General features: G+C 37.6%; 1 protein-coding gene across 1 annotated transcript; it reads right to left on the reverse strand.

Moving 5' to 3' along the window:
• Window positions 1-9,085: 9,085 nt before the first annotated feature.
• On the reverse strand, window positions 9,086-10,024 carry LOC142445713 (olfactory receptor 5J3-like). Its single transcript, XM_075547645.1, has one exon. It carries the CDS (start codon window positions 10,022-10,024, stop codon window positions 9,086-9,088), a length of 939 nt encoding a protein of 312 aa, XP_075403760.1.
• Window positions 10,025-13,163: the final 3,139 nt, after the last annotated feature.

Consider the following 13,163-nt stretch of genomic DNA (forward strand, 5'->3'; position numbering starts at 1 on the left):
GCTTATTAAAACACAGTCTCCCAATTCAGAATTTACCTTCGTGCTTAGACTCCTCTTTGAGGCAATTCTTCCAGACCATATAACTACCTGTGTTAGACAGGGTTCTCTAGAGAGATAAAATTAGATTGCTAATAAATATATATATATATATATATCACAAGAAATGAACAGTTAAATTATAAAGCAGTACAAATGGCTCAGTTCAACTCACTCCTGTGAGAGAGTTGTGAGACATTGGCAGTTCTTCAGGTCTTGAGGGCTGCCAGGTAGTCCTCCATAGAGAGATTCAGGCTATCCAGGCACAGGCAGCAAACAGCAAGGCAGGTCACCAACAGTCATCTAGGTCACCAACAGTCAGTCCCCAGCTCAAGAGATGTAAATTCCAATTGTGTGGCGAGGCAGGTCTTAAAGGGACCTCAAATATAGCGACACAGTCCTCATGTTAGGTGTCCCACAGATAGTGCAGCTTGCAAATTGAAGCACAGAACAAGCAAGGCAGCCACACATTAGTCCGATGATCAAAGAATGGGAGACAAGTAAGGTGAGGCTCACCGAGCCATTTATCTCTCCACCATTCAATTAATCAATCCCAAATGTGTTTATGGGCCAGGCTGGCAAAATAAACTATCTCATTGCCTAAAATACTATTTTTCTCTATTTCGCCCATCATAATTCCTATACACCAGTCTAGAAAATGATGGGCAAAAATATTTAATAAGTACATGTCTTGGAACACCACCAAATTTTTTTCTTCTAATTTTAAATAGTTCTTTACTTATGACTATCTTGGCAGGGATGGGGGGCGGGGTTCACAAAGTTTGCGAAAAAAAATCCATTCTCTTTTCAATCTGTATTTCTATAATCTGTTCAAAGCACCTTTACACATATCAAATTCATTTATCTGTTCATCAAAGTATTCATTTTTATGTCTACCTATTTGTTTTTGAACCCCAGAGTTTGGTTGACGTCTTGCTGGGAAATGCAGCCATCTAAGGTGAGAATTATAGAATAGCAACTATAAATTCTACTACATTCTCTGACCCACAGAGTCTGTCTGCAAGCTAGATCTGTTTTTTTCAGGTGTTCCCGTGGTCAGTACAAAATATCTATCAGCTTACCACTATAATGCTAATCTTTCTGAACTTAAAGTCCTTCCAGTTCTCCATTACTTCGCAGACATTCACTCTATATCAATAGATTACTTTTGCATCATGTCCTGAATTTCCTGTTATTTTTGCAGAAATGTTGCCTTGTGCACAACTCCACCATCGTGTCCAGACAAAGGTGTTTATTTTAGGGGTATTGTATCATATTTTCCTAACATTTTGGTTAGAAAAATTTCAAAATACAAGAAATGATTTAAGAATACTAAAACAACCACCCAGGAATCCTGTACTTACAACCATCCTTTGAAGTAGGGGCATTTGCTTCATCTCTACCTGCATACATACATAGATATACGTAGTCATGGAATTATACACATATATTTATTCCATATAATGAAGCCATATTTCTCTTTCTAAGAGTGTTCTCCTGCTTGCTCAGAGTTGAAGAATTGATATTAAGTAATACTTTCATCTTCTCACAATACTCTGGAAAACCCTGGCCTGTGGTGCTCTAAAACTCACTGTCCTGGAGTCTATGCCAACTCCTAGCGCAGGGAAACCAACCCCTAGGGCAGTCTCAGGGAACTGCCCCTGAGAGTGTCTGAGGCTTAACTCTTTACTTGAGTGGAAAGGCCAGTCTTTAGAGTAGCTGGTGCGTCCTAGCTGCTGACCAAGGTATAACTGCAACACCACCAAATCTTCCTGCTTGTGTGTTATATCAATTAATTTTGTTTTTATTCTTTATAGTTTTCATATTACTTTTAATTTTTTAGATTTCAGGTTTAAACAGAAATTAAAGTCTATCTGATGAAAATATCATTATCATTTCTTTCAAAGTGTAAATTTTGTTTCATAAATTTGAGTAAGTTTTCTGAGTTATAAAAATAATACATATGATCCTTTACTGTATACTGAGACTTATTTAGGATGCTGAATCTCCCAATTTGTAAATATTGCATATGCAATTAAAAACAATATATGCACTATTACCTATTGTATGCTGTCCATTATAAAACAAAAAAAACCTTTACATCCCCTTTGATTCCTCTATTTTTTAACCATCCTGACACATTTACCCTCAGAATATATTTTATATTTGATTTCTCATCACTTTCACTATGAGAGATCTTGTCTAAATTGCCAACAACTTTCACTTGCGTTATTGTGGAGTCTCCTGCCTGAACTTTTGTCTTCAATTCTTTCCCTTGCCACTCTTCGTCTATGTGATCTTAATGTGCCTTTTCTCTCACTGAGTTTGAAAGTTCCTAGAGGGTGTAGTATTCACACTTTGGGCTGCTCACACAAGATGAGCAGTTGGAAACTACCAGCCACTCCACAGAAGAAAGATGAGGCTTTCTGTACATTTTTCCAGTATATGAAATCTAACATAGGTAAACTTATAGAGACAACAACTGATGAATAATTACCTAAGACATGACAGGAGGCATTAGGAAGAAATGGGGAGCTAACCACAATAACTCTGTGAAAGAAGAAAATATTCTAAAATTGTGGAGATGATTGCACACGTGTTCTTAATATGATTGAGCTATTGTATTTTATGATATGTGAATAAATGCCAAATACAACAATAAAACACAAACCAAAATATCCTACAGTGTTGTCAAACCCCTAAGACAGTTCTGTCTTGTATTATAGGGTCACAATGAGTCAGACTTGACTTGTGACAGTGAGTTGAGTTGAGTCATATATGGTAATATGTCAAAGGCAATCTGGTTCCTTTTTCCTTTAAGGAAATATCTTTAAGGAATATTTCTCCTTTCTTTTTAAAAAAATTATCTTTCCTCTTGATTCTTGTATATTCTAAGAATTTTTTATTCATGGTTCTATCAGCTTTTTAGAAAACACTCTTTTCAGGGATTCTAATGCATGCATATATTATTTATCTCTCTCTATATTTGTATGTATATATTTGAAATGCATATATATTTTTATTTCAAAAAGTTCATGGAAGATGAAATTAAAAGATAGTGGAATTTTTTTCCATGAACATTTTTTACCTGTCTTTTTAAAAATTAAATATGTGTATTAGGGGCTCTTTCACCTCTTATCACAATCCATTCATTCATTCAGTGTGTCAAGCATATTTACACATGTACCACCATCATCATTTTCAAAGCATTTTCTTCCCACTTTAGCCCCTGATATCAGCTCCCCATTTTCCCCTACTTCCCCCACCCACCTTCCTTCACAATCCCTGTTAAGTTGTAGATTATTATTGTTATATCTTACATCGTCCTACATCGCACCTCACCCACTTGGGTTATAGTTTGATCCTTGTGATCGATTCCCCCTTTCTCCCCACAGCCTCCTTCAATCCCCCTAGTATCTCTACTCTCATTTTTGGCCCTAGGAGGTTTATCTATCTGTACCCCCTGTGTTGCGGGCTCTTGTCTGTAGCAGTGTGCATGTTCTGGTCTAATCCAATTTGTAAGGTAGACCTGAAGTCATGATAGTGGGGGGCATAAAGCACCAAAGAACTAGAGAAAAGTTATGTGTTTTATTGGTGCTATACTGCACCGTGACTGGTTCATTTCTTCCCTGTGATACCTCTGTGTAATAATGTCCAATTGTCTACAGATCAGATTTGGGTCTTCGCTCCACGCACTGCTCCATCCCCCCCATTGACCTCAGGTATGATTTTGTTCTGGGTCTTAGATGCCTGGTACCTGAACCCATTGAGACCTCATGATCACACAGGCTGGTGTGTTTCTTCCATGTGGGCTTGTTGCTTCTCAGCTAGATGTCTGCTTATTTACCTTCAAGCCTTTAAGACTGCAGATGCTATATCTTTCAATAGCTGGGCACCATCACCTTTCTTCACCAAAATTACTTATCTACCCATTTTGTTTTTAGCCATCATGTCAGATAGGTGAGCATCACAGAATACCAGATTGTTAGAACAAAGTGTTCTTGTGTTGAGTGAGTACTGGAGTCGAGGCTCAAAATCCAACTGCAACCTTAATTCTTAACATATAGATATGAGTACATCGTTCCTTTCCCATCTCATTACACACACACACACACACACACACACACACACACACACACACGTATATGCCTGTATTTACACCTCTACATTTGTGCTTTGCCTCCTGGTTCTTTCCTCTATTTACTTTTACTTTCCTCTTGTCCCACCATCATGTTCGGCTTTCATTTGGGTCTCATAATTTATCACTACTCCATTACCCTTGATTAAGCCCCACAAGGCATCCTACATCCTTCTCTCTATTGATTTTAGTTCACTTCTTGTTCCCTTGTCCCTGGGTTGGATTACCCACCCCTTTCCCTTTTCTTACTTCCCCCTCTATTGTATCCCTCCAAAACCATTGGTCCAGTTCCTTTTAGCTTCAAATTTTAAATCCTCCTATCTTATCTAGATAGACATACAGATACATTTATACACACAAAAACTTGACAAATCCAAATAAAACCACAAAGAAAGTCAAGACCAACAAAAAAATAACAGCAACAAAAACAAAACAAGAAAAAAAAAAAGAAAGCCACTGACAAAAATGGAAAGGACTATAAGTAGTACAAGGTCTGTTTGTTGTCCGTTATGAGTGTTTTCCAGTTGAGTCTGATGGAGTGTCACTCTGTTTCCAAAGTCTATTTTTGGTATTTCCTGGGGATTTCATCACTTTGCTCCCCTTGCTGCTCTGTTGCATGTCCTTAGTGTTTCGCCCTAGCATGATAGGGTCAGAATGTGAAAAATCCCTGCACTGTGTCTCCTGTCTTGCCCCCGCAGCTCTATGGTTTAGGGAGGGATGCCATGTCTCATGGTGGGGCTGGCCCTATGGTGCTCTGTGTGCGTTTTCTGTCCTGAGCAGAAATATCATCCTCAGGCCTTGTGGATCAGGATGTCCTCCCCTCCCTCTCAATCACTTTTCGGTTCTCCTTTTTGCTCTAATCAGACGTGTCCCTCTCTCCAAGGTGTAGGCCCAGCGATGTTCTCTGGAGTACATACTTCTGAGGGGTGGGGAGGTCCATATATTTGGGGCAGGTGCACAGACATCTCTATTGGTTCCTGATACATGCCGGTATGTTGTATTCATGTCTTGCTGCATCAGATTGAAGCCTGGTCTCTCTCCCTTTCCTGTGGAGATACAAACAATACATGCCCATGATTTTTTTCTCCTTCTTTCCACCTCTTATAATTTGGTGGATGCATGTATCCCTGTATTGGGTTTGGTCCCTGCCACAGTTGCTGGTCATCACCCCGGGGATGTATGTATATAGTAGTTTTCCCCCTGTACTAAGGTGACCAGATTTTAACATTGGTAAAGTGGGACACCATTGATAAAACTCTTATCGTGGCAAAAAGCCACATAGCAGGCTAAAACGATATACCCTAGCTGTCGTGCATGCTTTCAAAAATTTTGGCACTTATTAAAAACTCCATGGGACGCGGGAAAAATTGGGACTATACCCTGTTTTTATTGTTGTTGCTTTTTGTTGTTTTAAGCTTACCTAAGTGGGCTCATGTTGTACTTGTCCATGTTGTACCTGTCCTTTGGTGCTTGGCTTACTTCCTTTAGCATGATTTTCTCCAGGTCTTCCCATGTGGCAATGTGCTTCATTCATTCATTGCTGCCTTTAAGGGATGCATAGTACTCCACTGCATGTATGTACCACAGTGTTTTTTATATCCATTTGTTTATGGGTGGAAATTTGTGTTGTTTCCAACTCCTTGCGACTGTAAACTGTGCCTCGATGAACACTGGAGCATTGTGGTTCCTTTCTCGCCTCTTCTGGGTATATACCTAATCGGTAGGGTTGCAGATCATATGGTAGCTCAATTTTCATGGTCTGGCCATGGTTTCTTTCTTGCCTCTTCAAGGTATAATGGCAGAAGGGGTATTACTGGGTCGTATGGTAGCACAATTTCTATCTGCTTGAGATATAGTCAAATTGATTCCCATAAGGGCTGTACATACCTATAGGTCCACCAGCAGTGGATTAGAGTTCCTATCTCCCCACAGCCCCTCCAACACTTTTTACTTTCTGACTTTTTGAAATGGGCTATATTTGAGGGTGTTAGGTGGTATTTCATAGTTGTTTTAATTTGCATTGCTCTTACAGATAATGATCAGAAACATTTTCCCATATGTTTGTTGGCCATTTGGATTTTTGCCCCTGTGGAACTTCTGTTCAGGTCCTTTACCCACCTCCTCAGTGGGCCATTAGTTGTTTTCTTATTGGAAGCTAGCAGAGTTGGTAGATTTTAGTAATAAGGCCTTTGACTTTGCCTTTGTCTGATGTGGCATTGCTAAAGATGTTTTCCCACTGTGTGGGCTGTCTTATTACTCTCTTGGTGACTTCTTTCGATATACACAGGTGTTTCATCTTCAGTATATCCCACTTGCCAATTTGTGACTCCTCCTTATTTACATGCTTCTCTATTTCTGATAGCCTATGTATTACCTTTGGCAAGGTTCTCTGGTTTGTCCCAATTCCCTCATTAATGACCCTAATGATTTGGGGTTTTACCTCAATGTCTGTGGTCCATCTAGAGTCTATTCTTGTACATGGAGTGAGGTAAGGGATTTGCTTCCTTTTTTTCCACAGGTAGATGTACATTTTTAAAACAACACTTCTTGAAAAGGTCATCAACTTCCATTTGATATTTTTGGGTACTTATCAAAAATCAGTTGCCTGTATGCTAAAGTTTTTATTTCTGGGTTTTCTGCTCTTTTCCATTGGTCTGATTATCTGTCACTATACCACTACTACACTGCTTTGACCACAGTGGCTCTATAATATCTGCTAAAGTCAGGTAAAGTAAGCCCTCCCACTTTTCCCTTTTTGAGGAGTTCTCTGTTAATCCTGGGCTTCTTCTCTCCCTATAAAAAAATGGCAATCAGTTTTTCCAGTTCTTTGCAGAAGGATGATGGTATTCATATCTGGATAGCATTAGACTTATATAGTGCCTTGGGCAGAATTGACATCTTTACTATGTTGAGTCTTCCATTCCACGAGCATGGAATATACTTCCATTTGCTGAGGCCACTCTTGATTTCTTGTAGTAGTGTTCTGTAGTTTTCCTCATACAAATCTTTAGTTTTTTTATTGAGGTATCTCTCTAGATATTTCCATTTGTGCTTGGCTATTGTGAAGAGTACTAACTCTTTGATCCCTTTTTCTGTGGTCTTGTCTGATGGTTATGACAGTCAATAGACTTCTGGTTGTTGAACTTGTATCCTGCCACTCTGCTATATTCCTCTATCACCTCCAACATACCTCTCCAGAGTTTAGAGGATTTTCCATATATAACATTCTATCATCTGTGAATAACAATAGCTTCACCTCTTTCTTTCCCAGATGAATACTTTGATATCTCTTCTTTGTTATGTTGTAAGCTAGGACTTATGGTATAGGACTGTGGACAAGGAGCATCCTTGTCTGGCCCCCATTTTCAGTGAAATTGCTTTTGTATTTTCTCCATGATCACCATGTTGGTTTTTTTTTTTCATGCATAGGTTGTTTCCTTCAACTCCTATCTTTTTCAGTGTTTTAAACAGGAATGGGTGTTAGAAGTTATCTAATACTTTTTGCACATCTATTGATATTATCATGTGGTTCTTATATTTTTTTCCTGTCAATGTGAATAATACTAAGGGTCTTTTGTATGCTGAACCATCCCTGCATCGCTGGTAAGAATGCCACTTGATCATGGTGAAATACTTTTTTATATGCTTTTGTATTCTATTGGTCAGTATATTGTTAAGGATTTGTGCATCAATGTTCCTTAGGGATTTTGGTCTGTAGTTCTCAATTATTGTGGGATCCTTGCCTACTTTAGGTATCAGAGTTATACTAGCTTCATAGAAAGAGTTTGGTAACTTTCTGTATTTTTCTATGTTCCATGAACTTTTTAAAATAAATATACTCACATATTCATGTACATAAACATATCTTTCACCCTTAGCCAATTTATTTGCTAGTTATTCAGTTTCAAAGCCTTTTATTCATCACAGAAACATTCCCTGAAAATTCATGTCTCATTATTTTTCAAATGTTGATGCCAATTTATAAGAATTCTTTAAAATTTTTCTACTTCTCTGTACTACCCAACCCAAACCTTTTTACTTTTATAGGCTTAGAGTAATTTTCCCCAACTTGTTCCTCTATCCATTATGTTGGTAGCAGTATCACCTTTTTTTCCCCCTGAAGATTTCAAGTTATATTCCACATAAGACTTCACCTCTTCATCATTTGAGAGTTTCAATACATGTTAGCTACATCAAATTCCTTTCACACCTATGGCCTCAATGACTTTTCAGGTTTTTATCTACTGTTTTTATTTAACGGATCCATGTGAGAGATAAAAATTGATTCTGATCCCCTAAAATAGCCCTTCCCAGTTTCTATAGCCCAGTGCTCCCAGTTTATCTCACTTATTTTCCTCTATATCTTAAACTTCGATGGTATAGAAGTCCATCACCATTTTTCCTAAGATACTATTGAGATATGTATATTTAAAACAAAATGGAGGACACATATGTGTGAATATGGCTGTCAGTACGTATATGCAATTTTTCTAACTAGTGAATTTTTAGAACAAAGTCAAGTTTCATGAGAAAATTTGGACAATGAGACAAAGGGAATATTTTATTCTTTTTCTAAGACATTAATATATTTTATAATTTCCTCAGGATAGAGTATTGTTTTGACTCGAAGCAAAAGGCCTCACTCTTTTCAATTCAAGGCCAGTTTTTTTGCCATTATAGTACAAAGTATGTTTAAAATAATTTATTCCTTTGAAGGAAATGAAAAATTAAAAGAAAATTTAAATTGATAAAACATGAAAAACTAATTAGAATGACACTCATTTTCATGTCAATATGCCATTAATTGCATATTTTTATTATATTTATCCTTATAATTATATTTGTGAAACAGTATTATACTTCTCCTACTTCTACAGATTAAAGTCATCTTAGAACAATCATGTCACTGAGTCAATTGGGAGTTCTCTTCCACAATATTGACCTTTTAGCAGCATCTTTTACATCCTTATTCCTAAGGCTATAGATCAGTGGGTTTAGCATGGGGATCACCAATGTATAAAACACAGATGAAACCTTCTCCTGTTCCAGGGAATATTGGGAGCTGGGTTGGATATAACTAAAGGTCAGAGACCCATAGAATAAGATAACAGCAGTCAGATGAGAGACACACGTGGAGAAGGCCTTGCGCCTTCCCTCAGTTGAGCGGATTCTCTGGATGGCAATGATGATGCGGACATAGGAGACAATGATGATGATGAAAGTGAACATTGCAATGCAACCAGAGAAGATCAAAAGCAGCATCTCATTGGTGTGAGCGTCAGAGCAAGAAAGCTTTAAAAGAGGGGGAATGTCACAGAAATAGTGGTTCACGATATTAGGACCACAGAAGTCTAGTCTGAGCAAACCAATTGTGTGCGTCAAGGAATTAATGAGTCCACCTAAGTATGAGATAAGGACCATGCTAATGCACAGCCTTTGAGTCATGATGACTGTATACAACAGGGGACTAGCTATTGCCACAAAGCGGTCGTAAGCCATCACCGATAGGAGGATGACTTCTGTGGTTACATACACTGCAAAAAAGAAACTCTGCAGTACACAACCAGAAAAGGTGCTGGATTTATGCTCTGATAAGAAATTTCCCAGCATCTTAGGAGCAATGCCGGTAGAGTAGCAGATATCACAGAAAGAGAGGTTGCTCAGGAAGAAGTACATTGGCGTGTGGAGTCGGGTATTTAACCTAATTAAAATGATCATCCCTCCATTGCCTAGCAGAGTGATGCAATAAATGAAAGCAAAGATAAAAAAGAGAGGGATCTGCAAATGAGGATTTTCAGTTAATCCTACTAGAAGGAACTCCCTCACACCTGTCTGATTCCTACCTGCCATGTATGGATTTAGGTTTTTGGTATAAATCTCTTCAGTGGAGGACCAAGAAAATTTCACTCAGATGAAAAAGAATATGGCTTCTTCCATGATCCAGTTTTCATAATTGCATGGGATAGTTTTGTTTGGCCTGCAGTCAAATGAAGAAAAAAAATGAACTTTTGTTTGGGAATAGTAAAATCATTTACATTGATGCAATTTATTGACACTAGAAATTATTTCATATACATGTTCTCAGTTTCCACATGACACAAACGGGTTAAGATAATTCTACTAAATAACAAAACTATTGACAAATACAAAATGCCTGCTCCCAAACCTTTCACTTTGTCTATGAGATATAGAAGCCAGGGTTGTCAGAATTATAACTTATGATAACAAATCTTCCCTTATCCAAAGCTAACCTGTTCATGTTGGTCTACATACCATGGAGCTCAAGGTCCTGCCTTCCATGAAAAATACATCTTCTTCCTCCCAAAATCTCAGACCTCAGACTCTTTCAGCCTCATCTTATGGTCAGATCTTGTGAGCAAGAAAGAAAAGCCACCGTTAGCTGTTTTTTAATTTTCTACTTAAAATTAGAGTATATTAAGGATGCAATATCCTATTTCATTAACATCCAGTGTAAGTTGTGTAATTGTATTGGTTCTATAATTTTATTAGCTTATTTTAATACTGTCTTCTATGAAGATCTCTCTTCTATCTCTATCTTTATCTTCTGCTCCCTTAAAGTTCTCAGTTCAAAACCACCAGCTTCTCTGAGGAAAAAACACAGGACTTTCTACTCCCGTAAAGGGTTACAGTCTTGGGAACTCACAGCGGCTCTATCCTGTCCTATAGGGCCACTCTGACTTGGCATAGACTCCATGTAAATAAGTGTGGGCATATATATGCAGGATATAGCATATCAATCTCCACCTTTATATAAGCTTACCAGATCTTCTACCTTTGTCAGGTCTTTTCTATGTCTATTCAACTGGAGAATAAATTCAATATCTAGAAATCAGTTCGCTAAAAATGTTTTCTGTTTAAGCCAGATTTATGTCCTTAGAAAACTCAGGAAGAACATAAGAGCTTAGTCTTCATGGAACATGATTTCTACTGTGTTGGAAATAGAGTGAGTGTTAGGGTTATTCTTCAAGGCATTGCTAAATTAAAACAAAATGCTCCATTCTTGATTTATAAATATATCCCATGTATGTTTTTATCTCTGGTCATGTGAAGTACAGTAAATCAAATCCCACTGTTGCATGAAAAAAGTAAAATGATTTGCGTGGAAGCAGCAATTTGTTTCTACCACTAATATGGATGATAGAATAGAAAATAAAAATGAATTTATATATTGGAAATAAGGTCAACTTAAAAAAAGAATGCAAAGAACATTTTATTTTGTTTCTTAATAGTAACTTGTTTTCTTTTGGGATGCTCTTTATGGGGAAAGCATTAAAATAAAGTAGAACAAGAATGATTTGCAATCTCATTTGCTTATTTACAGATACTCCATAAAAAGAACCAATACACTAGAATTTATATTGTACAAACAAGGCTATGTTATCATAAATATCAGAGTTCCTATAACACCACTATTGTTCATATTATACTAATCAGTTTTGTATAGTATTTCTAGCTACTGTTTGTGGCTACAGAGGAAAAAAATATAAATTCTCTGCTGGTTTTACTTATGTACAATTTCAAAGTGTTTCTCTAAAAATGACCTGATGCACACTACAAAAAGAAATGTCTCAAAATCACAGCACAGAAAAACAGGACCCAGGTATAAAAGAAAGTGAGCAGAGAGGAAGTCAAGAGCACAGGGAAAGATCACATGGGCTGAACGTGGAATCAAAGAGATGTCACTTTTCCCCCAGTTTTCATCATGTTAGCGATGGATCCCTGAAGAATGAATCAAACTCATAAATATCAGTGTTATTTTAAAATCTAATTAAATTGTGTGAAGATATATCTTAACAGGAGTTTATTATGATAAACTACATAAAACTATAGTTTTCATATTCTGTGGTTGACAATGCAATGCAAGCTTTTATTATTTTTCCACTATTATCAGCAAAAAGTGTCCTGACTGAAGAGCATGGGGGACACAGACCTAAGTAACCCAGAGCCCACATGTGTGTGTCAGAGGCTTGCTGTGCTTCTGAGGGTTTTCACTGGCTGGTTTCAGAGGTAGAGCACCAGCTCTTTCTTCTGAAGGGCTTCTGTGTTCACTTGAACCTGCACCTTTTCAGTTTGGAGCTGAGCACATAATCCATTAGCACTAAAGTCCTTCTTAGCACTAATTGTTAAGATTTACTGGGCGCAATTGTCTGCTCTAGTAAACAATCATAAAAAATTCAATAGGATTTCTTGTTTTAGACTAGTGTTTCCCCAAGTTGCACATACTGCCCTCTGGGTGGGGTAGTGGAATGATCCATATCCAGGGGGCTGCAAAAGGAGTGACCAACATTTTTATTCTGCATTATAGGCTATAGTGAAATCGTTTTTCATTGCTTGTGAACCTTCAGTTATTCTCTCTCTCTTTTTTTCTGAAAAGGGATCTTAAGGACACATAAATTTGGGATCCTATGGGTTATACTTAAGGAAAAATAACCACTGAGAGATTTAATGACCTAAGCAAAAACATTTGCCTTTTTATTGTAGAAGCTGGGATACAAACAAAGCCATTTTGGATCCATCGCCAGCCTCTTGATCTTTCTGCTTTCCATTCATATATTTATTCTCTCAAGTGTTTGCCATTAGCTTATGTCCAGCTTTCTTGCACAAAGTCATGTCTAAGAAGGTCAGGAATATTTACTAAAAATCTAAACATGTATCCAATATTTGGTTGTATTTGAGGTTTCACAATGGAAGTGAAAAAGATATTTTTAAGAAAAGATAGTTCCCTCCCCTCCCCTTCTCTGCTGTCCGTCTCCCAGGGAGGAGGTCACATGTGATAACAATCTATAAATAATCAAGGGCTCATGAGAGAGGGGGTGGGAACAGGGAGGGAGGGGAAAAAAAGAGGACCTGGTGCAAAGGGTTTAAGTGGAGAGCAAATGCTTTGAAAATGATTAGGGCAAAGAATGTACGGATTGCTTTATACAATTGATGTATGTATATGTATGGATTGTGATAAGAGTTCTATGAG

This window comes from Tenrec ecaudatus, chromosome 4, assembly GCF_050624435.1.
Source record: "Tenrec ecaudatus isolate mTenEca1 chromosome 4, mTenEca1.hap1, whole genome shotgun sequence".
In the NCBI taxonomy this organism is placed as follows: Eukaryota; Metazoa; Chordata; class Mammalia; order Afrosoricida; family Tenrecidae; genus Tenrec; species Tenrec ecaudatus.

Excerpts from the sequence above, each read along its gene's own strand:
- LOC142445713 (XM_075547645.1), bottom strand. The coding sequence starts at position 10,024 with ATGGCAGGTAGGAATCAGACAGGTGTGAGGGAGTTCCTTCTAGTAGGA.